The 23,435-nt window shown below is 46.3% G+C and overlaps 1 protein-coding gene across 1 annotated transcript; it reads right to left on the minus strand.

The window, feature by feature from the left end:
- Positions 1-5,020: 5,020 nt before the first annotated feature.
- On the minus strand, positions 5,021-23,190 carry LOC308157222 (poly [ADP-ribose] polymerase tankyrase-1-like). Its single transcript, XM_080530730.1, has 28 exons — positions 22,722-23,190; positions 21,901-22,125; positions 21,652-21,747; positions 21,506-21,542; positions 21,249-21,324; positions 19,529-19,549; positions 18,118-18,212; positions 17,133-17,199; positions 16,802-16,988; positions 16,439-16,560; positions 15,941-16,032; positions 15,752-15,830; positions 15,376-15,547; positions 14,943-15,022; positions 14,548-14,693; positions 14,000-14,165; positions 13,582-13,801; positions 11,264-11,373; positions 9,778-9,966; positions 9,283-9,529; positions 8,913-8,995; positions 7,449-7,569; positions 7,198-7,295; positions 6,694-6,768; positions 6,452-6,557; positions 6,079-6,265; positions 5,600-5,756; positions 5,021-5,150 (listed from the first exon to the last, which is right to left on the minus strand). Exons 1-28 carry the CDS (start codon positions 23,182-23,184, stop codon positions 5,064-5,066), a joined length of 3,804 nt encoding a protein of 1,267 aa, XP_080386856.1. The 5' UTR covers positions 23,185-23,190; the 3' UTR covers positions 5,021-5,063.
- Positions 23,191-23,435: the final 245 nt, after the last annotated feature.

Below are 23,435 nucleotides of genomic sequence, written 5' to 3' on the forward strand. Positions count from 1 at the left end.
CTCACTGTGCTTTAGCTTGATGAATGCTTCTGTACTCATTCTAAAAGTGTACAACTACGTAGTTACCTGTACTAGTTCAACATGTTCCAACTTGTAGTTTAGGAACACTAGAGATGTGTAGCTTCATAAACAGCATGTATTATGTACAACTACATCTAACAACTGTAAAGAGAAATGGTAGTAAATGTGTCAATAAAGAGACTGATGCTCCTACGTGGACGATGTTTATTTAAAAAGTAGAGGGAATCAAAAAGGCCAGAAAGTAATTTTGACTTCATTTACTATACAACTCAAATTACATTGTTAAATATCGACAGTTATACACATCCATTTACACAACCTGTACCTAAACATTTTTTCCCATAACATTTGCAATTCATTTCAAATAACTTAGGCCCCAAGGTCTATTAGGTTTTTAGCTTATATTAAAATATTTTTAGGATTTGGGAAACCGAAAAATGTGCATCTTAAAATAAAGTGCTTTTGAGAAAATTAAGTTTCCCTTTCTCTTCTTTTTTGCTAACTCCATTTTACATCTTGAGAGTCTCAACTAATTGTATAATAAACAATCTAAACACATCTTAACTATTCAACAGTTAACATCTCCTTGATGGCCGGTAGATGTCCCCTCCTCTTGTACTGGTCTGAAGGGGTGTCTGTCTTCTTCACACAACTCTTTCTTCTCCTTGTTGAAGAACTTAACATAAACTAACCGCTGTACATCAATGGACTCATCTACAGCTAAGCCTACGCATGGAGCCTTATGAATTTCTTCATCCAGCTGGGCTAGCACATCCTGGACTCACCGGCCACTTTATTAGGTATACCTTTTCAACTGCTCATTAACGCAGATATCTAATCAGCCAATCATGTGTCAGCAACTCAATGCATTCAGGCATGTAGACATAGTCAAGACAATCTTGCTGAAGTTCAAACCAAGCATCAGAATGGGAAAGAAAGGTAGAACGGTTGAACGTGGCATGGTGTTGGTGCCAGACGGGCTGTTTTGAGTATTTCAGAAAGTGATGGGATTTCCCCACACTACCATCTCTAGGGGTAACAGAGAATGGTCAGAAAATGAGAAAATATCCAGTGAGTGGCAGTTCTCTGGGCGAAAATGGTGGCGGTTGTGTAATAGTGTGGGGGATATTTTCTTGTCACAAATCTGCAGCAACTGGATGACCATGAGCCTAGAGACCCTCTCCAGTCCTCCATTGGAGGCGGAGCCCCGCTGACGTCACGGCGACAGGTCCTGTTTCAACCTCAGGCAATCAGAGACTCTTTATTTATTTATTTGATTTAGATTTCTGTGGGGTAGCGCTGAGGACGAGAGCCTACCCCACGCACCTGACCTGTTGTTTGTCCTGTGCGTCTTTTTCCCCAACCTCCCACCTAGTCCAGCACCGTAGGTCCCCGTAGAGAGGGGGGGGGGGGGTAGCGCCTCGGGTGGGTACCTATGGGAGTGTCATCACGCGTGCAGTGTAGTGCCCCATTGGTTTTTGATTGCAGTGCCCTATTAATATTATGTTGAGTGCAGTGTCCCCTCTTGATATTTGCAGTGCCAGATTTATATCTCGTTGAGTGCAGTGTTCCCTCTTGATGTCTGCAGTGCCAGATTTATATCTCGTTGAGTGCAGTGTTCCCTCTTGATGTCTGCAGTGCCATCCCCAAGTCACCGGAGTATAGTGTGGGTTTCTCCCCTGTTCACTGTTTTTGGTGGTTTATTTCCTGATAGTTCACCCACCTGCAAGGGCTCCCCATTACCCACATTGCAGGTCCAGGGAAGGGGTAGTGATTGTGCTGGGGGGGGGGGGGGGTTGGAAGGGTGGATCTTAAAGTCAATGTCCATCATGAATTTATAATAAAGCTGATTATTTGTATGCGCTTGTCCTGGTCTTCTGTGTGATGGTGTGTGCTGGAGAATCAAAGATCTTGTTGCCGGGAAGGTTTAAGGGTGTTCACTCCAAACTGTGACATAAACAAACTTTGGTTGACACTTGTTACACCAAGAGACCAATGTGGGGAACCGTTTCACCTGTGGTAAATTCCTTCTAGTTATTTGTCATGATATGAATCTGGGAATTTAATACGCCACCTCAAGTCAACAAAAGAACCTAACATACTAAGAGTTGCACAATGTCAACACAACATTATTATGTGGTTGGAAGAAGTGGTATCCTCTGATTGGCTGAAATGGTCAAACACAATTATTTCCAAAAGGTAAAGTGTATATATTGTGTTTATTCCAAACTGAACTCTTTAGGAGTCTGGCAGGGACGGTCTGAAGGTAAAGGTAAATGTCAAGTTATTTGACTATTAGGATTTATGCATTTTGACATGTCTACATTGTCAGCTAAATGAATGAACTCTGTAGTACCAGATAACACTTGTTCTCTAGCCAATAGTCACATAGGTCTGCATTCTATAATTAAATAATTTGTGAAATAATCACAATGTAATTGTTTCTAAAGGGTGAATGTCCAGAATGAAGACCTTCATCTCAATGCTTGTTTCTTTATGCGTCTGCCTGGCAGCTCCTGTAAGTGAGAATACACATGGCCGTTTGACTGTCTGTAATATTATTAATCATCTGTATTCCTGTTTCCTTTAAAACCCTCAATGTCTTTGTTATTCAGGTGGATCAAACCCATGATGAGAGGAAGATCACATCTTTGACCAATGAGGTATAGTAGCAGTGTGTTATTTGAATTTTCTGACAAGTATTTGAAGGAGGCGGTTATGAGAAATTGTTTTCTTTAGAAAATGTGACAGGGTCTGGTGAAAAAGTCCCCAAGTAGGGCAGGGTCGTTTTTCAGTTTAGCAGATTATGCAAGTGCAGATTGTAAGTGCAGATTGTATCACTAACCCAGTCGTCTGAAGCAGGACGGGACGTGATACAGTGAATCCAATTCACAAATTATAAGTATTTAGTGATCCTAAAACTGTTGTTTGTTTTGAGTGGGCTCAGAAACACTTAAACATTTCCTAATATGAAAAAAAACTGAAAAGAAGCTTTTTGGTCATTTGGGCGACTTGAGAATTGCAGACATGCAGACCTTTTCACCAGACCGTGTCACAAATGTTTTTAAGTGCATCACATTGAGCTTACATTCTTGAACTCCATTCACAACCAGGATCTAGGTGCCACACCATCCCAGGTGGGTCAGAGGGATGGAGCCTTTGGAACCCAAACTAGCCTGTCCCCTGAGCCTCTGTTTGACTACTCTCTGGAGCTTTTTAAACCCAAATATCTGTACCCCACGTACCCCTTCTCCTCCCCCTATTTCACAAATCCTATGTCCTATGTAAATCCTATGTACTCTCCCTATTTCCAGTTTCCCTACAATGCCAACAGATTCCCAGGAATTCCAAATGCTGGTGTCCAACCTCCTATCATAGTCTTACAGAGTGCAGGCACAAAGCCTACACTAAAGCCTGCTGGATAGCCTAAAGAACAGCGCACTACAAAGCCTAAACAGCAGGCTGCCATAAAGACGGGTTAGGGTTAGGCTGAGGAGGACGCTCTGCTACTCATTAGCTTCAAGTCTGGTAGCCTGTTAGAAGAACTGTGGTAGTTGTTAGCATCTAAACTGGCTCCAGGACACACATTCACCATCACATGTTTAGGTTTGTTTGTATGTATCTGTGCTTGAGTTTTACTGCTTTATTTTCTTTGTAGGTTCTAACTTTTGTTTTCCTTCATATACATATTTTAAATTGGAACAGAAGACAACAATGTTGTGTGTATTATGAGAAGTGTGTTGCAATCATAATAGCCCTACCTTGTCTTTCATATTTAGCTTGATGAATGCTTCTGTACTCATTCTTAAAGTGTACAACTACGTAGTTACCTGCACTACTTCAACATGTTCCAACTTGTAGTTTAGGAACACTAGAGATGTGTAGTTTCATAAACAGCATATCATGTATTATGTACAACTACATCTAACAACTGTAAAGAGAAATGGTAGTAAATGTGTCAATAAAGAGACTGATGCTCTTACGTGGACGATGTTTATTTAAAAAGTAGAGAGAATCAAGAAGGCCAGAAAGTAATTTTGACTTCATTTACAATACAACTCAAATGACATTGTTAAACATCGACAGTTATACACATCCATTTACACAACCTGTACATAAACATTTTTCCCATAACATTTGCAATTAATTTCAAATAACTTAAATATTTTCTGTTTAAAAGTGCAAATCCTTACACATGGGACGCCCATGAATAAGACCATGGCAATCTGGGTTGTGGAGTTGACATGTTTTGTTGTGCAACTTACAACAGAATGTTGGAGTAGATGATTGTTCTCCTCCCGTTCTCCTGATGTTCTGCTCCATCTGGAATAGGCCCCAAACAACAACAACAACAACAACAACAACAGAACACAAACCCCCCAAACCCAGTGTTCTGTAGTCATTTAGATAAAAAAAAAAAAAAAAGGATTACAGTATATCAATAATGTTAAATAATACATTTGGTAGTGTTATTGGTATCATTATAATTTTCAAAGGCTATATGCCATTCTCTAACTTGGTGGTGTGTCGGATGGGGCCAGTATTACAGAGGTTACAGACTTTGGGAACAACAGGGTGCAGGGAGGTGATCCTCCATGTCCAGGCATGACGAGGTGAGAACGACAACGGTTACCATTCTGACACCGCAGGGCAGAACTCAGTCTACTACTCAACACCCTCGCCCTGGGGGTGGGGTGGGGGTGGGGTAGTGGAAACCCACACACACACACACACACACACACACACTATTGGGCCACACATGCGTCCATACATGCAGCCGATTCAAAAAGGAAACAGACAAGACTGTCACCACAGAGGAGATAATACACAGTATATTTCATATGTTTTTGACCAGTCACCGTTAAATTCTACCGGACCAAACAACGGAATTCGGTGATGAGATAATAAAAGGATTTTTTTAGGCAGTACGATAAAAAGGAAAAAAAAAACGAAAAGCAACACCAAGAAGCCCCGGTCTGGTGTAGGGCCAGACGGAGCCGCGTTCAGTAACTGTGTTTGCGCTGTGTTCTCCCAGTGCAGGTCTAGGACTTCTGCTCTGCCCCTGCAGCAGACTGGCCTGTGCTCTCCGGCTTAAGGATCTGGTAGGTGATGAGATACTCTGGAAAGGCCTGCAGACACACCACGGAGAGAAGACATTGTCGGGAACAAATATGAACTTGAACATCAATTTCCATTCGATTGAACAATTGACAAACAATTTGAACTCATCAAACGTGTGTCCCGATTTTAGACGAATTAGACGACTCGCCCCTATTCCTAGGCACCTTTGTATAGCGCTGAAGATGGACAGATATGAATATGAATATGGTTCATATCATGATGTGATGTCATTCATGTACATGAATATGGTGACAGCACCACCTTGTGGCGGCACAACAGCGTACACCCTTCCAAACATTATTCATTATTCAATCCTTTCAAATCGACACAAGTGCCTAGGTAGGGGTCAGAGAATTTGGAATTGGCCGATTATTGTCAGACTGACTATGGGTTTTACTACGCTTCCAGCTTGACCAATGGCTAGGTCCTCTTCACTGGGTCATCCTGGGACACTCACCTGCTCCCCTCTGTAGATGACGTACTCTGCGTAGGCCAGGCCGTTGACGCTGGGCCGACCGATCACAGAGTGGTGCCCGGGAGGAGCGTGGGCCATCTTCATGGCACTGAACTGGAGGAAGGACTTCCCCAGGGTCACCCGGCAGAACAGCATCTGCCTGGACGCACGGGAAACGGGAAACGGGTGTCATATGACGTCGCACAAACAACAGGAACAAGACGTTTCTTTATTCCTGACTTACTAACAGCTTTTCTATTCACAGACGAGTTATGACGGACGCATTCGCACCCAAACTCTTGGGACTTCACTGTGCGTAAGGGGTTGCAAAACTCCCATACGTTTGGGAAACTTTCCGATCATTTCCAAAGTTTGCATACGGGTTTCCTTATGGAAACCTTGGAAATGATCGGAAAAGTTTCCCAAACGTAGGAGGATTTGGCAACCCTGACTGTCTAGCAGATCCATGGGGGGGGTCTCACCTGTGACACAGGTAACAGGAGCGGTCCTTGTGAGTGGGGCAGCCCGTGCCGCCTCCGATGCCGTACACATACTGGTTACTCTTGGAGGAGTTCTCCGCAAAGTAGATCCCCGCTCCGAACATCCCCCCGATGTAGGCGTGGCGCTCGTCGAAGCCTTTGTGTATGATGGCGTTTATGAACGGAGAACCTGAAGACAGAAGCACAAGAGCAGACGAGTCGATAACGATACATAAGCGTCAACGAAAAAAGTGGAGAAAAACAACGGCGACAAATCTTTCACCGTCAGTAACGATCTGTTAGACATTACCCCGAAACGGAAGGATTAAAAATAAAAATAAAAAGCAAACAAGGCAGTCATGTGAAGTGGAGTTACCGTGGAAGAGCATGCGTTCATTGTGGTGGTTGTGGTTCTCATCTGAGATCTCCTTCTGGCGGTGTGTGTATCTCTCCCTCAGCTTCTTATTGACAATCTTCTGGATCTGCACGGACAGACAGACATTTATTTTATTTAGCAGGTCAGTTGACAGGGACTTGATTTATTTGAAATCTCAAAGACAAGTATAAACGTAGACAGACAGTCATTTGGACAGTGTTGTACTGTTAATGTGAGCTCACCTTGATGATGTTGTATCTGCTGAACACTCCCCCTGCGTTGCCCCCATCTCGATGCTCTCTGATGGTGCTCTGCATCTGGAGGAGACAGACACACACACACACACCTCAGTGTCACAAGATCACAACATATGTGGCAAACTTTACCCCGCGCACGCGCACACGCACGCACACACACACACACACACACACACACACACACACACACACACACACACACACACACACACACACACACACACACACACACACACACACACACACACACACACACACACACACACACACACACACACACACACACACACACACACACACACACACACACACACACACACACACACACACACATACACACACACACACCCTAGCAGTAGACTAAATCACACTTTCAAAGGAGATTCTCTATTGACAGTTAGGTTCAAGGCTAGGAACTAGGCTCAAGGCTCAACACCAGATCCAGAGTTTCAAGCGAAGCCGAGAACACGGTACGACGACGGAACCCACCTCTTCTTCCACGGACTGGCACTCCTTGTCGTCGGGGGCCAGGTCGATGAGGACCGTGCCCTGGTTGGCACAGTGGAATGTCAGGTAAGGGTTGGCACCTGAGAGAAAAACCACAACAACAACACTCCTCTGTTACACACGCCGTGATACGGTGAGCGGGTTTGAAAGGGTTAAAGACAATGAAACACCGATGCTGTAGGATAGACCCTCAGAGACTTGTAACGGAGGGTGGGTGGGGTGTGTGTCCTGACCTTGCCCCCCCCCCAGCAGCCTCTCCACGCCCTTGATTAGTTTGTGGCGGTGGCCGTAGGCGTTGATCCCGATCTCCTTCAACTCCTCGTGGCCCATGTCTGCCAGCACGTCCAGGGAGATCTGGAGACATACACACACACGGTGAGGACACTGTGGAAGGCAGCAGGCAAGGAGGCAGGCCCTCCTTTCACGTTTCCTTGACAACAGATCCCGCCCCCTCTCTCCCTTCCTCAAGAGGAGAAAACATCCACATCGTTGTCTTTTGTACTTGTACCTAACCGTGCCACTTTGATGTGTTAACTGTTTCCTGTGCCTGTTGGTTAGTACTGTGTTCTATATGCCCGCGTTATCTGCTGCTTGTTGTTTCTGTGTACCCATATTGTCAGCGTCTTTGAGTCTCTGAAAAGCGCTTTGTAAATATAATGAATTATTAATTATTATTATTACTACGTTGAATCTAATCTAATACGTGGGTCAATGACGTGTACATTTTGTGTCCGAATGTAATATTTTCTAAAATTAACTATTAATATATATATATATACATTATGTTAACTAACACTATTTGCTCTCCTTTATTGAATACACAGAGTTTATGGTGATTTGTTTGACAAATTCAGGCACTTTCAGCTCTTTAAACGGTTGAAAAGTCATTCGTACAACCGTCCGAACACAAATGCAACCAGCTAATGTGCCATTAAAATATCTAAAATTATATTACAACTTTATATAAACATTCTGGCATGATTTTACAAGGGTTTATAACAATATACTGCAAAATGGCTAAGGGTTTTTATGTAAAAATGTTTGCTTTCCTCAAATCACAAAAAAATGATTTCACTGATATCATTCGGAGCAACCAATTTCAAGGCACCATTTTGGATCAAATCAACTGATAATCATCATGTGACAGGATATGACATCATTAAGATGTAGCAGACCCCCTGAGTGAGAAGAAAAGTATCCAGCTCTCTCTTAAATGTTTGATAAATGCACTTTTCCGCTCCCTGTTATGAATGTCCTCAAGTATCACATCATTCAGTACAACCGCTAAAACACACTGAAAATGTTGAAATATTTTAGAAAGATATATTTAATATTAATTCTTATATTGCTAAGTTCAAGCTCAAGGTCAAGTTCTCACATAGGTAGCTAAACATGTGCCTGTTTTAACTGTTTACTTGAAGAAAATCATTCGGTACAACCAAAAATAATAATTTGGTACAACCAGAAATCTGGTTAAATATAAATATAATGGTTGTACCGAATGATGACAATCTATGTTAGTCCTATTTGCACATCTTTGGGTCCAAAATATAAAATATATTATTAATGGAAAATGTGTTATACATCATTTAACTTTTTGCACTTCTGAAAACCTTATCCGTCATTGACGCATTAGATGACACCTCAGACTGGTGGGCTAGGAGTTGGAAACCCAAATCGAGTGGCGTCTCTCTCACCTGCTCCCTCTCAAAGATGTCCCTCAGGTGCTCCAGGCCCAAGCTCTTCAGGAACTGACTGATGTTCATATCCAGCATCGCCACTGGAACAACAAGGCAAGAGCAAATGAGGAAACCGTTCCCTCCCGCCCCCCTCTGCTGGAATTTAAAACACTGAGTTAGAAAGAAGACGTTCTAGCAGTGGAGAAGACTTGAGATGGGTGGGTAAAGCTGTTGAAGATCCTAGTCGGAGGAAGAGAAGACACCCGAACCCTGATCAGACCTGTGAAGCTCCCTTCACTCATCCTCTCCCCTCATTCCTTACTCGACGCTCTTGGAGAACCCCCCAGAAACACCCCCCCCCTCCCTGTCTTCCCCCGTCGCTACTTACGCTCTCCCTCCTTCCTGTCCGAGCCCGTGGCCCCGTCAGCCACCCCCGAGGAGGAGGAGGTCCCTGCGGCGCCCAGGTCGCTGAGCGGCCCGGCCAGGTTGTCGATGCTGCTGGCCGCCGACAGGCAGGAGGGTGTGGAGGCCGGGGAGATGACCGAGGCACTCACCACCGTGGCCTGGGGCTTGAAGCAGCTGGGGAGGGCGTCGGGCGGCATGGCATCCATCAGCAGGGCGCGGATGTCGTCAGCCTGAGGGGATGGGCGAGGGGAAGAGACCAATCCAGAGTAGTCGAGTGAGTTAGAGGATGACAAATGATTTGAGAGAGAGAGAGAGAGAGAGAGAGAGAGAGAGAGAGAGAGAGAGAGGGGGGAGGGGTGCAAATTAAGTTAAAAAGCATATGGATGGAAATAACATTTTAAAAATTAAAAACGTTTTTTTTTTTTTTAAGTTCTGATGCGTTAAGTATCCCGTGACAAGTCCGGGGGGGTAGCAGTACCGTGGCCAGGTCCAGCGCCGTCTGCCCCTCCTGGTTCTTCATGGTGGGGTCGGCGCCGTGGGCCAGCAGCAGGGCGCACAGCTGGGTGCGGCCCTTCTGAGCTGCCTCGTGGAGGGGGGTGAAGGCCCACTTGTCTGTGGCGTTGACGCACGTGTTGTACTTGATCAGGAGGGCGGCGATGTCCACGTGCTGGAGGAGGAGGAGACGGAGAGGAGAGAGAAGGGATAGACCGGTGAGATCGTGGGCTGTCGTCGTAGAGCCTTAAGCCCGATTTATGCTTCTGCGTCGAATTTACGCGCGTCTACGCCGTAGCCTACGCGCAGGCTCTCCAAGTTTATAGTTCTGCGTTGGTCGGTGTACTCATAGCGGCATAATAGCGATCAAAAAACATATTTTTGTTATGCTTGTTGTAAAGAAAATGTCTATAATGCTTTGATAAATGACAGTAAACTAAGATAATAAGATGGTTATCATCATTTTTAAAATCTTTATTAATAAGTAATTACAGAAAAAGTAAATAACATTTCTGTCATGACTTCCGCATTTACGAGAGAGTCGGAATGTGACGCTACCAAGCGGACCAATCACAGTTGTTATAGATAACTTTACATTAAATATGTCTATCATAAATATAATTTAAACCCAACGAACAGCCATGGGGCTCCCTGTAACTAATAATTTATTTCTAAATAAACAGGATTGTACATCTCGTAAATGTGATTCGCGCTTCTTATAGGAAGGCTGTGCCTGACTGCTTCCATAGGGCGCTCCGTTGGAACGGTTTGTTGTTATTCTTGTTGTAAATAAAAGTTCTATGATGCATTGAAATGTCATTAAACTAAGATAATACGATGGTTATCATAATTTTTCAAATCTTAATTAATAAGTAATTACAGAAAAAGTAAATGACATTTCTGTCATGGCTTCCGCATTTTGGCCGACGAGAGAGTCGGAATCATATCGGAATCATGTGCTACCAAGCGGACCAATCACTGTGCTTACGGTTGCGTAGAAAATGCGGCGTAGTTACATTTTTGGAGAGGTGCGCGTCAATCTACGCCGTAGCCTACGCAAGGCTACGCGGGCCTACGCAAGCTACGCCGTAGCCTACACCGTCGATTTTACGCAGAAGCATAAACTGGGCTTTATAGCGATTTCACCTCCTGGAGATTTCACCTCCTAGAGATTTCACCTCCTAGAGATTTCACCTCCTAGAGATTTCACCTTCTAGAGATTTCACCTTCTAGAGATTTAACGTTCGTTTTACCATCGCGGTTACTTTAGGGCTTTATGACTTTCTCTGCCCACGGTGTGGGAGTTTGTCTCGCGGTAAAGCGCAGCATTGTTACTGTAACGGCAACAGTGGGTCTTTGCTGAGGGTCTGTGTGGTGTGTAGGGTGTGTGGTGTGTAGGGTGTGGTGTGTAGGGTGTGTGGTGTGTAGGGTGTGTGGCGTGGAGAGTGTGTGGTGTGGAGGGGATGACTCACCCCGTAGGAGGCGGCGTTGTGCAGAGGGATGAGTCCTCCTTTGTCCTGAGCGTTGACATCCGCCCCGTGTTCCAGGAGATAGTCTGCCACCTCCAGGTTGTTGTAGCCGGCTGGAAGGCAAGGCAAGGTTAGGGCTAGGGTCTAGTCAAGGTTAGGGCTAGGGTCTAGGCAAGGTTAGGGCTAGGGTCTAGGCAAGGTTAGGGCTAGGGTCTAGGCAAGGTTAGGGCTAGGGTCTAGTCAAGGTTAGGGCTAGGGTCTAGTCAAGGTTAGGGCTAGGGTCTAGTCAAGGTTAGGGTCTAGTCAAGGTTAGGGCTAGGGTCTAGTCAAGGTTAGGGTCTAGTCAAGGTTAGGGTTAGGGTCTAGTCAAGGTTAGGGTTAGGGTCTAGTCAAGGTTAGGGTTAGGGTCTAGTCAAGGTTAGGGTTAGGGTCTAGTCAAGGTTAGGGTTAGGGTCTAGTCAAGGTTAGGGTCTAGGCAAGGTTAGGGTTAGGGTCTAGGCAAGGTTAGGGCTAGGGTCTAGGCAAGGTTAGGGCTAGGGTCTAGGCAAGGTTAGGGTCTAGGGTCTAGGCAAGGTTAGGGCTAGGGTCTAGTCAAGGTTAGGGTCTAGTCAAGGTTAGGGCTAGGGTCTAGTCAAGGTTAGGGTCTAGTCAAGGTTAGGGTTAGAGTCTAGTCAAGGTTAGGGTTAGAGTCTAGTCAAGGTTAGGGCTAGGGTCTAGTCACGGTTAGGGTCTAGTCAAGGTTAGGGCTACGGTGTAGTCAAGGTTAGGGCTAGGATCTAGTCAAGGCTATCTATGTAGCACATTTCATACAACAGGGGGAATTCAAAGTGCTTTACATTACAGCATTAAAAAATACAGCAAGAGGAGAATAGTAAGAAAATAAAAATGACAAGAATCGATATAGAGAATAAATAGATAAACATTTAACATTGAACAAGATACAGATATAAGTAGTAAATAGATCAAACATAAGATAATAGATAATGGATAAAAAGACATAGATAGAGAAGTGTTAGTGATTTAAGCATAGCCGCTTTTAGGTTAGGGTTTGGGCTTCAGGGAGTTTGTTCCAGGAGCACGAGGCAGTGACTGAAAGCTGCTTCACAATGTTTTGTTTTCACTCTTGGAATGGTTAGCTGATTAGTCTCTAGCCGACCTTAGGGGCCTTGCTAGAATATAGGAGGAGACCTGATATGTATTTTGATCCAAGACCTTTGAATTCAGTTCTCTGAGAGACTGGTAGCCAGTGTAGAGATCTCAGAATTGGTGCAATGTGTTCAAACGTAGATATGATATTGCAGCAATACTGCAATAATTGCAATAATCAAGTCTACTCTGAACAAATGCATTGGTAAGTTTTTCAAGGTCTTGTTTAGACATAAAACCTCATTCTTGTTATGTTTTTCAGGTGATAGTAGGCTGATTTAGTTACCTGAGTGAGTTTATATGGTTGTTGAAGTTTAGATCTAGAATTACACCAAGGTTTCTGACCTATTTTTTAGTTTGGAGAGAGAGAATCAAGTTTTGCACTGACTTTCTATCTTTTGTCAGGTGCACTGAATACAATTATCTCCATTTTGTCCTTGTTTAATTGGAGGAAGTTTTGTCTCATCCAGGCGTGTATTTGTTCAATGCAATTACAGAGATTGTCGATGGGACCATAGTCGTTCGGTGAGAGGGCTACGTAGATTTGAGTGTCATCCGCATTGTGGTGGTAGACAATTTAGTTCTTTTTTTAGGATGTGTCCCAATGGAAGCATGTAGAGATTGAATAGGAGGGGGCCATGGATTGATCCTTGGGGAACTCCATGTGTAATTTTAATTTGGTCGGACACAAAGTTGCCAATGGAGACATAGTAGTGTCTGTCCTGTAGGTAGGATCTAAACCAGTTTAGGACAATGCCCGAAGGTCCTAGGAGACGAAAGCCTGATTAAAAGTAATCAAAGGGAAAGTCATAATTTAGGGTCAATTAATTGCTAAGTTGTTTGTGAGCAGCTATTTCAATTATCTTTCCCATACAGGAAAGGTTTGATATAGGTCTGTGGGTCTGTAGAGGCGGAGGAGATAAGACAGATGACAATCACACACACACACTCAACTCACAAACAATGTTCTGGTCAAATGTCAAAAGTAGATGTATTAGCCAATGTATTAGGGGAATAAGTCTGACAAAACGTATCCATTTATGTGAGCAGTCCACATTCATCAGTCATTGACAATTCTACTACGTTCTGGTCTAATGAACCTGGGCCGGGAGGGGGTCTGGTAGAAGAAGAAGCAGTCTGCGGAGTTGCTATGGGGAACGGTTGGTTTCCAGTACCTGCGAGGTGCAGCGGGGTGGAGTTGCGTCCCTGTGTGTCCCTGCAGTTGATGTTCTCCGGGCTGCAGAGCTTCTGGACACGGGCCAGGCAGCCCTTCTTGGCGGCGTCCAGCAGGGCGGCGTCGCCCCTCAGCAGGTCCTGGATGTCCGTGTCCCCGTCCTTCACCATGTCCAGGGGCATGTTCCCGTCCCGGTTCTTCTTGGTGGGGTCTGCTCCGTGCTGGACAGGGGCGACACAAGGAGGAATAGGTGTCGCGTCAGGGGGAGCGTTATTATATGAACGCTTTGAGCTACCTATATGAATTGTTGCCCCCCCCCCCCCCCCGCCCCGTACAAAGTGATTACCGTCATCATCATCATAAACACTTCCCTGTTTGACATAAGACATTGAGCATGTAGCCTTGTCTCAGAGACTTACTTTGAGCAGCAGTTTGCAGATCTCGTATTTGCCCTTGGCGGCAGCCTCGTGCAGCGGGGTGAACTTCCACAGGTCGGCCACATTCACCGACGCCCCGTGGCGCACCAGGAGCTCCGCCACCTCGTAGTGTCCGTACGAGCAGGCGTTGTGGAGGGGCACCAGACCGCTGCGGCACACACAAACAAAACCAGTACATTTACTTCATTTATTTGACCATTTAGCAGAGGCTTTTATCCAAAGCGACTTGCAGTTAGAGATCCCAGGCACAGTCTCCCTGGAGTAACTTACGGCTAAATTAAGCCCTAAGTCACTAAGTTAGTGATTATTACCTAGTTCTTATTTCACTATTTGCACTTTTGGTTGGATGCTAAACTGCATTTCGTGGTATAGTACTCATACTCTGCGATGACAATTTAAGTTGAATCTAATCTAATCTAATGTAAATGCGATCTAATGTGAAGCGATCGGTCCTGTCAAAGACGAGAGCCGGCAGAGAGACGGGGCAGGGGGGGGTGTGTGTGTGTGTGTGTGGTGAAACAGGAACGTACCCCTTGTCTTTGGCGTGCACGTCGGCTCCGTGGTGCAACAGGTACTCCACCACGGCCACGCGGTTGTAGCCCGCGGCGAAGTGGAGGGGGGTGGAGTGGCGACCCTCCAGGTCGCGGCAGTTCACGTTCTGAGGCGTGCACAGTTGCTGCAACACACACACACACACACATACACACAGAGACACACACACAGAGACATACAGACACACACACGCACACCACACACCACACGACAGGAAGCTTAAAGGCACAATCCGAGACGTGTTATGCGCTATTCGATGGCAATTGAAACGGAGTGAGAATCAAAGATGGTCGATACACAGATCACCGCTGATGCATGCGTTATTAGGATCGCATTCAAGACCCCAGAGACTCTTGTAAGCCGATCAGCTTACCTGCACAGTGTCCAGATCCCCAGCTTTGGCAGCTTCAAGGAAACGGTAGTCGACATCCGAGTTGCGAGTCGGGACATTTTCTGAAGGGAAGGGGGTTAGAAAAAGAGTCAAAGGCGGCAGCAACAACAACAACAACACAGCATTACCGTCACTGTAACAACACACCGAGACCTCCAGAGAGCGCAGCCGTGCGAGCGCGATTGATACTGACCTCCCGTTCTTCTGGGAGGGAGGTCGCTTTCCGTGACGAAAGCGTTTATTAAAGCTCACATCATACGGTATCATACACATCAGATAGATCTATCTATCTATCCACACACACACACCCCCCCACACACACACCCACACAAACACACACACAAACACACACAGACGCACACACACACACACACACACACACACACACACACACACACACAGTCCCCCCATGTACCGTTGAGGATCTGCTGCACCGCCTCGTTGCCCATCTGGGAGGCTGTGAAGCCCTGCAGGGAGACGACGGAGGCGTCGGCCCCGTAGCTCAGCAGCAGCCTGCAGGTCTGGATGTGGCCGGCCATGGCCGCCCGGTGGAGGGCCGTCTGCCCCAGGGTGTCCACCGCGTTCACCTGCACTCCGCCACAGAAGACCACGGATCAAACAAGAGACAGATCCCCGTTTTGATTTGTGGGAAAAGTGAAATGTACAGTGCGTGTGTGTGTGCGTGTGGGGGATGGGACTTATGCGGTAATTTCTACACGTGAGCAAAGAGAGTCGGGTTTCGGACAGAATGGTGGCCGACCGCGACATTCGCCGCGACGTGCGTACGTTACCTTGGCCCCGTGTTTCTGCAGCACCTCCAGGATGTCGTTGTGGGCCCTCTCGGCGGCGACGTGCAGGGCGGTCATAAAGCTAAAGAGACAGAGAGACAGAGAGAGGTTACGGTCGAGAGTCGCTCACTCGTCGGAGCAGAGGGAAACACGATGACGGGTGTTTTCGGGGTTGTCCGAGAAGTCCCTTACTCTTTGTTCTTCTCGTGGATGTTGGCGCCTTTACGCAGCAGCAGCTCGGTCACCTGCTTGCGTTTGGGGTGCGGGGAGGCGACGGCACAGTGCTGGGGAAACAAAGACGACAACAACGGTGTTATGTATATAACCAATAACATCTATAATTCCCAATAAAGAATGGAGGCAGAGGCGGCGAGACACTTTGATATATGTCCGTAGCTTTACTGACCAAACCGCAGGTATACAGGCATGGTATCACTTCCGCATTCCTGACAGGTCAACACTCGTTACCTATACAGCTTTTCATCATTCCAACTACGGTGGTCCACATAGCTAAAAATAACACTTCAATACATAACAACGGCTCTCATGAATCGGCCGTTTCTCCACTCAAATACTTTGAGCTAAACCTGACGGGACGTTCCCTTGCGAGCTTTTCTCGCGAGTAGGTGTTAGAGCGTTTACATAAAGCGTGGCGAGGTGTTAGCGCCGGGGAAGCGGGGGGGGTCTCACCAGCGCTGTCTCGTTGGTCTGCGGGTGTTTGAAGCTGATGATCTCCAGAGCCAGGGTCTTCTTCACCTTGGCCATGTCGGCCTCCCTGGCTGCCTGGAGCAGAGAGTGACCCTTAAACTCGTCTAGAAAGAGAAGGCGAAAAGGAGAAGAAACTACTAATGAGCGTTGGAGCGCTCAGGACGTTCTCGTCGGTGTGCGGGTCGCCTTCTGTCTGCAGTTTGCAAGTGAGCAAATGGTTAAGTGTATTTATTTCGTCGACATGGTTCACGAGTGTTTCTGCGTGTCTGTGTGTGTATACAACATATATGTGTGTGTGTGTGTGTGTGTGTGGGGGGGGGGTTTCCGGTCTCCAGCTCTACTTACAGGTGAGCCTCTCTTTGAGCTCCGGGGTGGGGGCCATGTCCACAGCGCTCTTGCTGTGGCAGTTGAGCAGGGTGGGGTCGGCGCCGTGACTGAGCAGCAGGGAGCACACCTCCACGCGGTTCTTCGAGGCGGCCTCGTGCAGGGGGGTGAACTGCCACAGGTCCATGGCGTTCACGCACGCTCCGTGCTACAAACAAAGTCACAAAAGTTCAAAACATCATAAAAAAAATCCAAAACAAATCTTCTAAAACCGAAAATACATTTTAAAAAAGCAGAGCCATCGGCGACGTGATGGCGGCGAGAACAAGATTCGACGACGAGGTGGCCCTACCTTGAGGAGAAGCTCTGTGACCTCGAAATGGCCGTAGGAGCAGGCGTTGTGAAGGGGGACGAGGCCGCTGTCGATGAGAACAAGTCATTGTGTTAAGCATGTGCGTTCACAGTCGATTCCCAATTTCTCTCATCTTCAACTCATCAGTACAGGATGTGGTTGACAAGGTTCGGTTTTTCGGCAGGGTAAACATTCACAAAACACACATATAGAGATATATAGATGTCGTGAGAGTGATAGCAGATGCCTTGGATAAGTCGTGGACAACTGTAGTTTGTGCTTGTTTATAAAGGGCTGGTAGGATTTAGTGGCTGAAATGCGGACGAGAGGGAACTACGTAACGAGGCTCGATTACTTTCAACATGTGTTTAAAACCTGTGTTCTCCACAACAGAGTATGGTCCGCTGCTATAAAAACACCTATGGCGTTTGTTGAGGCCCGGTCTAAATTGTTAGAGAGAGGCTGCTTAAAGCTGGCTATGCACTTCACAGTTTTTTCTTGTACCTGTGATGCTCACATTCAGGTGATAACGACTCAAATGAGTGAGCAAGTTCGACGCACAGCCAGCTGCATACCCGATCGCAGTTGAACAATGCAGGCATAATAGCTTTGGTCCGATCCACCTGTCTTTGTCCATCGTCATTGTAGGTAACTCAGAAACTGTAATTTTTCCCAAACAGGAGATTTAAGGGAAGCTGGAGGAACTAGTTTAGAGAGACCTGGAGCTCTAGTTTATCTACGTTGGCCATAACAACTGCTAAATTACTAACAATCTCTCTGTGGCGTGCGTGCGCATGCGTACTGGCTGAGATAACTTCAACACACGAAAAGTGCAGTGGACACACATTCACACATGAACCAAACCGAAGGACCCGTACCGAAAATCTTCTGTTCGAATACGTATACCGTTTCACCCCTAGTGGTTGAGTGTTGCAGGACTGTGTGTGAATGTGTGAAAGAGGACCCCCCCCCCCAACCACCCTACCCTTTGTCCTTGGCGTGGACGTCCGCTCCGTGCTGCAGGAGAAGCTGAACGATGCGGACGCGGTTGTAGCCGGCGGCCAGGTGCAGAGGGGTGGACTGCAAGAGAGGACACGTCATTTGATACAGAGCTGACACTGCACCTCAGTACACACACTGCCTTCCAGGAAGCAGGCAGAGAGAGGCAGAGAGAGAGAGGCAGAGGTAGAGAGTGAGAGAGAAAGAGGCAGAGAGAGAGAGAGAGACTGATTATGCTCAGAAGCGCTGCAAGCTCAAAATGGTCCAACCTTCCCCACCACCCTTCCTGTGTTTAGTCTGACAGAATTGATGGTCAGATTGTCTACCTCACAGCCTCACGTCTACTTTTATAAAAGTTAAGACATGTTGCAGGAAGAGAGAAAGAGCTTTCAACAATATACTGACAGGCTGACAATCAAACACTGGTAAGGCCTACACCCCCGATAACTAGCGAGACATCACTCCCTTCTTTCCAAAATAAATTATCCAAAAGATGCAGGATTTCCCAAAAGCCTGGCTAAGAATGCGCTCTGCTGTATGAAAAGAGTGTGTTTGTGTATGTCTGTACAGGCCATTTCAAATCTCCCGATGCCCATTTTCAGCCAAACAAAACAAATGTTAGTGAAAGCAAAGCTGTGGAATAGATTAGGACTCCCCGGTCGTGAGTCTGACAGTAGCTTCAGTTGAGCTCACATAGAAAAAAAGGGAAAGACACAGTCGGTTGCATGCACAGGTACCAAGACAGAAGACGACCACGGCAAGACTCGGGGGTTGAGGACACAGTTGTGTCGTTCGGAGAGGACAGAGTAAAAAAAGTTAACCAAAGTGCACCATTCAGTGTAAGATAATTAAAGAAAAGGGGCAATCACAAAGATACAAACACAAAAAGGAATGAGTGACAGCAAAATTGAGCCACGGATTGACTTCTGTTTGGCTTTTACGGAGGAGGAATGGAACCCATTCAGATTAGAAGTGAGAAGTGGACACAAATCACACAAATCACACACACACACCGATTGACAAAATGCAGGTAGAGGCTTCCAAGACATGCACATGTGACCATCCAAAAAAGAGCAGACAACATCGATCGAAGGGCGAGTGACTGAAGGAGGAGGAGGATGTGGGTGAGTGTGAAGCAGTTAGAGAGGGGGTGCGGGGGCGTTCTGACAAGCAGTCAATGTGGATTTTTTTTTTTTAAGCTCCTTTCCAAATGCAAAAGTTATTGCCTCAGCACCACCACGACCCCCCCCCCCCCCACCCCACACACACACACAATGAAAATGACCAGTGCCCCCAGGTCCATTATGTGCGAGTGAGAGCCATCTTATTGGAAAAAAAAATATATTAAAATCACAACAGTGCATGAATCAGGTGGGCTGTTATCAAAATAAACTTACCAGCATTTTTTGGGATGTTGACTGATCGACAATGTCGCCAGAGTCACAGAAAACAAAACGAAACATAAAATTACAAAATGATACCATTGTCGTTTTACAGCAAGAGAGGACAATTTTCTCACCCTTTTTAGTTCATAAAGAGATAAATACACTACAGTAACCCGTCCCAGGATATATTGTCTGAATTCAAAGTGACACCAGGGCACAGTTAAGGGGAAATGTGTATTCTATGAGCTCCATGGTGTTCCCAGGACAAGAGACATCTCTGTGGACGCCCCAAGGAGCAGTCCCAGTCCCCAGTACTGGACACTGAGGGGCAGGGAGAGTGTTGGTGTTAGCACGGTGCTCCTTAGTCTGGATAAAAGGCTCAGGTTTTGAACCCAAACATGACCCAACAAAACAAAGGATGGAGGAGGAGGAGGAGCCCTAACGATGAGAATGAAATCAAAAGAGAATTTCCTAAATGTCATTCAGGTACACTGTAAGTGTGTGAAAAAGACCCTTGCAGCTAAACTGTCAGAGAATAATCAGTAATGCTTGAATACCCCCACAGAGAGAATTAACGAGACACGTAAATATTGCTAATCCTTGCCAATCCTATGAATTATTAATATGAATAATTAGATCACGGTTCCTTGCCAAGAAAGAAATAGAGGCCTTTTTAACTAGGACTTTCTCCTTCGTGGCAGATGGGGTGAAAATTTAGTAAATAAATCTGAAGCCAAACAGAACGAAGGGGGAAAGGAAAGCTTTCTGACATTTCAAGGAGACACTCACAGAATGTAATTGTCTAGTCATAATGCTATGGGTAAGAGAGAACTCTGGAAAGCCAAAATCCCCCCCGCCCCCCGCTCCCTATACCCAACCCATCAACAACTACAAACAAAGTAAAGCTTAAAATCAATCCAAAACAACCACCACGATCCCCACAAAACACTTGTGACATTTTAAGATGAAACTCTCGCACTAAACAGGCACAAATGCATTAACCTAATATGGAAGGTCTGTAACATATAGGCTGAATAAAAAAAATTGGGGGAGAAATAATAGAGAATAAACTTTCTGGTTTAGGAAACGGATGCTCATATGTTTCCAAATAAACTGCGAAATTACTAGGCAAGGCTGGAAAATTAAAAACAGATCATCCATTCTCAAAACTACACTACACACAATCTTGAGGGCAACCACAGCAAAATATTCATCTAAAGTGACACCACTTACGAAATAAAATGAAGGACCCCCTACATACAGTTGGAACACCCCCTACATACAGAGAATCATTGTTAAGGGTAAGGTTAAAGGTTAAGTGGACCCCATGTACAAAGGCATGGGTGACATTTCAACTCAAATGACTGGATGACTGGAGGTTTAGACAGATGGGCAAGATTGATGAAAGCCAAGTTGACAGAGGTATAATTCCCCATATGGCTACATACATTTACTCAGATTTAAGCGTCCCCTCCTGCCTAAATCCTTTACCAATCCAATGTCAAAGCCTCTTCGTATTGCGCTACATAACATAATCCTGCAAAACTTAGAGGGTGTTTTTAATCCTGTGACTTTTAATATGATGAAACAACACATATTCTCCCAGGAATTCTCTGACTCGCTGTCGGCAACGTAACCGTTTACTGTGAGGTAATTCGCAACAACCATAATATACAGCATAGACATGTGGTGTTTATATATATATGTTTGTGACCGGCACACATATTATTACCTTGCGGCCATCGCTTGCATGGCAGTTGACATTTAACGGAGTCAGCAGTGCCATCAGTTTTTCTTCATTCCCACTCCTAAAGCATTTCACAAAGAACACAAAGGGCAGAGGAGAGAAGAGCCAGACTGTGTTAGAGTGGTGGCTAGAAGCTGCGTCTGCGATAACAGACTATATTGTTGGAAAACGACTAAACTCAACTCAACTGGATCCAAACAATGACCATAACACAGCTAGCGGACTAGCACACCAGGACTCACCTTGCTGCTTCCAGGAGTTCGTCCTTCTTGTACTCACCTGAGTGCACACAAACCATCAGCAGGTTAGAATGAGACAGAGAGGTTTGAGGCGAGGTTCAGAGATCGCCATGAGTCAAGATAGTAAAACAGGACTAGTTGAGACTCACCGGTCAGCACAGCCTTGGCCGAGGGGTCAGCCAGGTCCAGGGCAGACTTGCCGTCGGTATTGCGGATGTTGGGATCCGCTCCATGCTGGAGCAACACTGTGGTGGAAAGCACATAGGCAATTTGATTGATTGATTTCATTTAAAATCACAAACTTCAATAAACACTGCTGGGTTTCTCATGGGGGTCCATGGACAGGTGAGCCACAACATGGACCATTTTACAACATGGACCATTTTAGCGATCCTTACCAATGCACACATCGATCTTGCCCTTGATGGCTGCCTCGTGCAGGGGTGTGTAGTTCCAGTTGTCCCGTGCGTTGGGGTCGGCGCCTTGGCACAGGAGGAGACTGACCACCTCAGCGTGGCCGAAGGAGCAGGCGTTGTGCAGGGGGATCAGCCCGCCGTCGTCTCTGGCATGGACGTTGGCCCCCGTCTGTAAGAGGTGTTCCACCACATCCTTTCTGCCAAAGCCTGATAGGGAGAGAGTCACTGGACGGTTTATTAGATTCACACAGAATGAGAATGGGGCCTTTGTAGATTATTTAAAAATAAAAATAAAATAAAATGATTAATATAGATAACTTACTTAGGTATCAGTCTACAATGCACAGGCAATCCATTGCACTAAAGTCGAATTTGCTAATCTTTCAAAGGTTTCAAGGTTTAACTCACCCATACATATAAATACTCTGCAAAGTATTTAAAGGAGTAGAATACCAACTCCGTTTGTTATACGTGCACAACAATTTCCATAACACATATAAACTACTGCTAATATTTTCGATCAACATTTTGGAGAAAAGGCGAATCTGAATTCGGGGTTTCCTCCGGGGTGACGGATTATAAAGCCAGGGTCAGGGATAGAAATAAGAAATACAAACAGGGCAGCTTTTATTGATCTATTCGGACGGTGGAACATCAACACCGCTGGGCTGACTCTCCCTGGCCCATCGTGAGGGGCCAAAATGGCAGTGGTCGACCTGCACGACGGGCGAACAACGTCAGCTGCTTTCCAAACCCAGCTAACACGTTGACAACACAAACACATTAGCAGCTCGCATGCTAACCTGCGGCGAAATGAAGAGGGGTAGATTTTCGCCCCGCCATGTCCTTCGCGTTCACATTCACTGTGTCGACTAGTCTTTTCACCCGAGACACGTCTCCGTTCCGGCAGGCCTCGAACAGCTCCCTGAAAGCCCCGCCGACCCCCCCGCCGCCGCCGCCGCTGTCCCCGGGGCTGGTGCCTCCCGACCCGGGGCTGGAGACGCTGCTGCTCCCCCCGCCGGGGGTGGTGGTGGCGGAGCTGGCGCTGCTCCCACCCAGGGCCGGGGCTGGAGGATCAGGCGAGGCCGGAGAGCTCTCCATACCTCCGCTGCATTCACGCTCGCCGTCCGGAGGCACAACAGTCGCCGTAACGAGAGCCATTGACGGTGGGGACCCCGGAGGACTGGCCGACAGAGGGCTGTTTCGTGGCGGAGATTGCAGGGTACCCTGCTGTTGTTGTTGCGAGCAGCGACGAGACACCGCCATTTTCGCAGCTCTCTGGCAACAATAATAGCCCAGTTACATTTCCTGTGAAAGTCATCTATGCTTCCGGTTATGCAATCATGACACCCTGGTCGGGTTCTCTTTTTGGCAATCGGTTTTATTGAGCGATAAACAACGTACAGTACTCTTATTTATGTGAAGACAAAAAGATTTTCTGTGTTAATGGGAGACTGTCGTAGCTATAGCCTGCCTTGTATACATATGCTGCTGTACGATGCCACCCACTTTCCCTT

Source organism: Nansenia antarctica (genome assembly GCF_963989245.1).
Source record: "Nansenia antarctica genome assembly, chromosome: 5".
Taxonomy (NCBI): Eukaryota; Metazoa; Chordata; class Actinopteri; order Argentiniformes; family Microstomatidae; genus Nansenia; species Nansenia antarctica.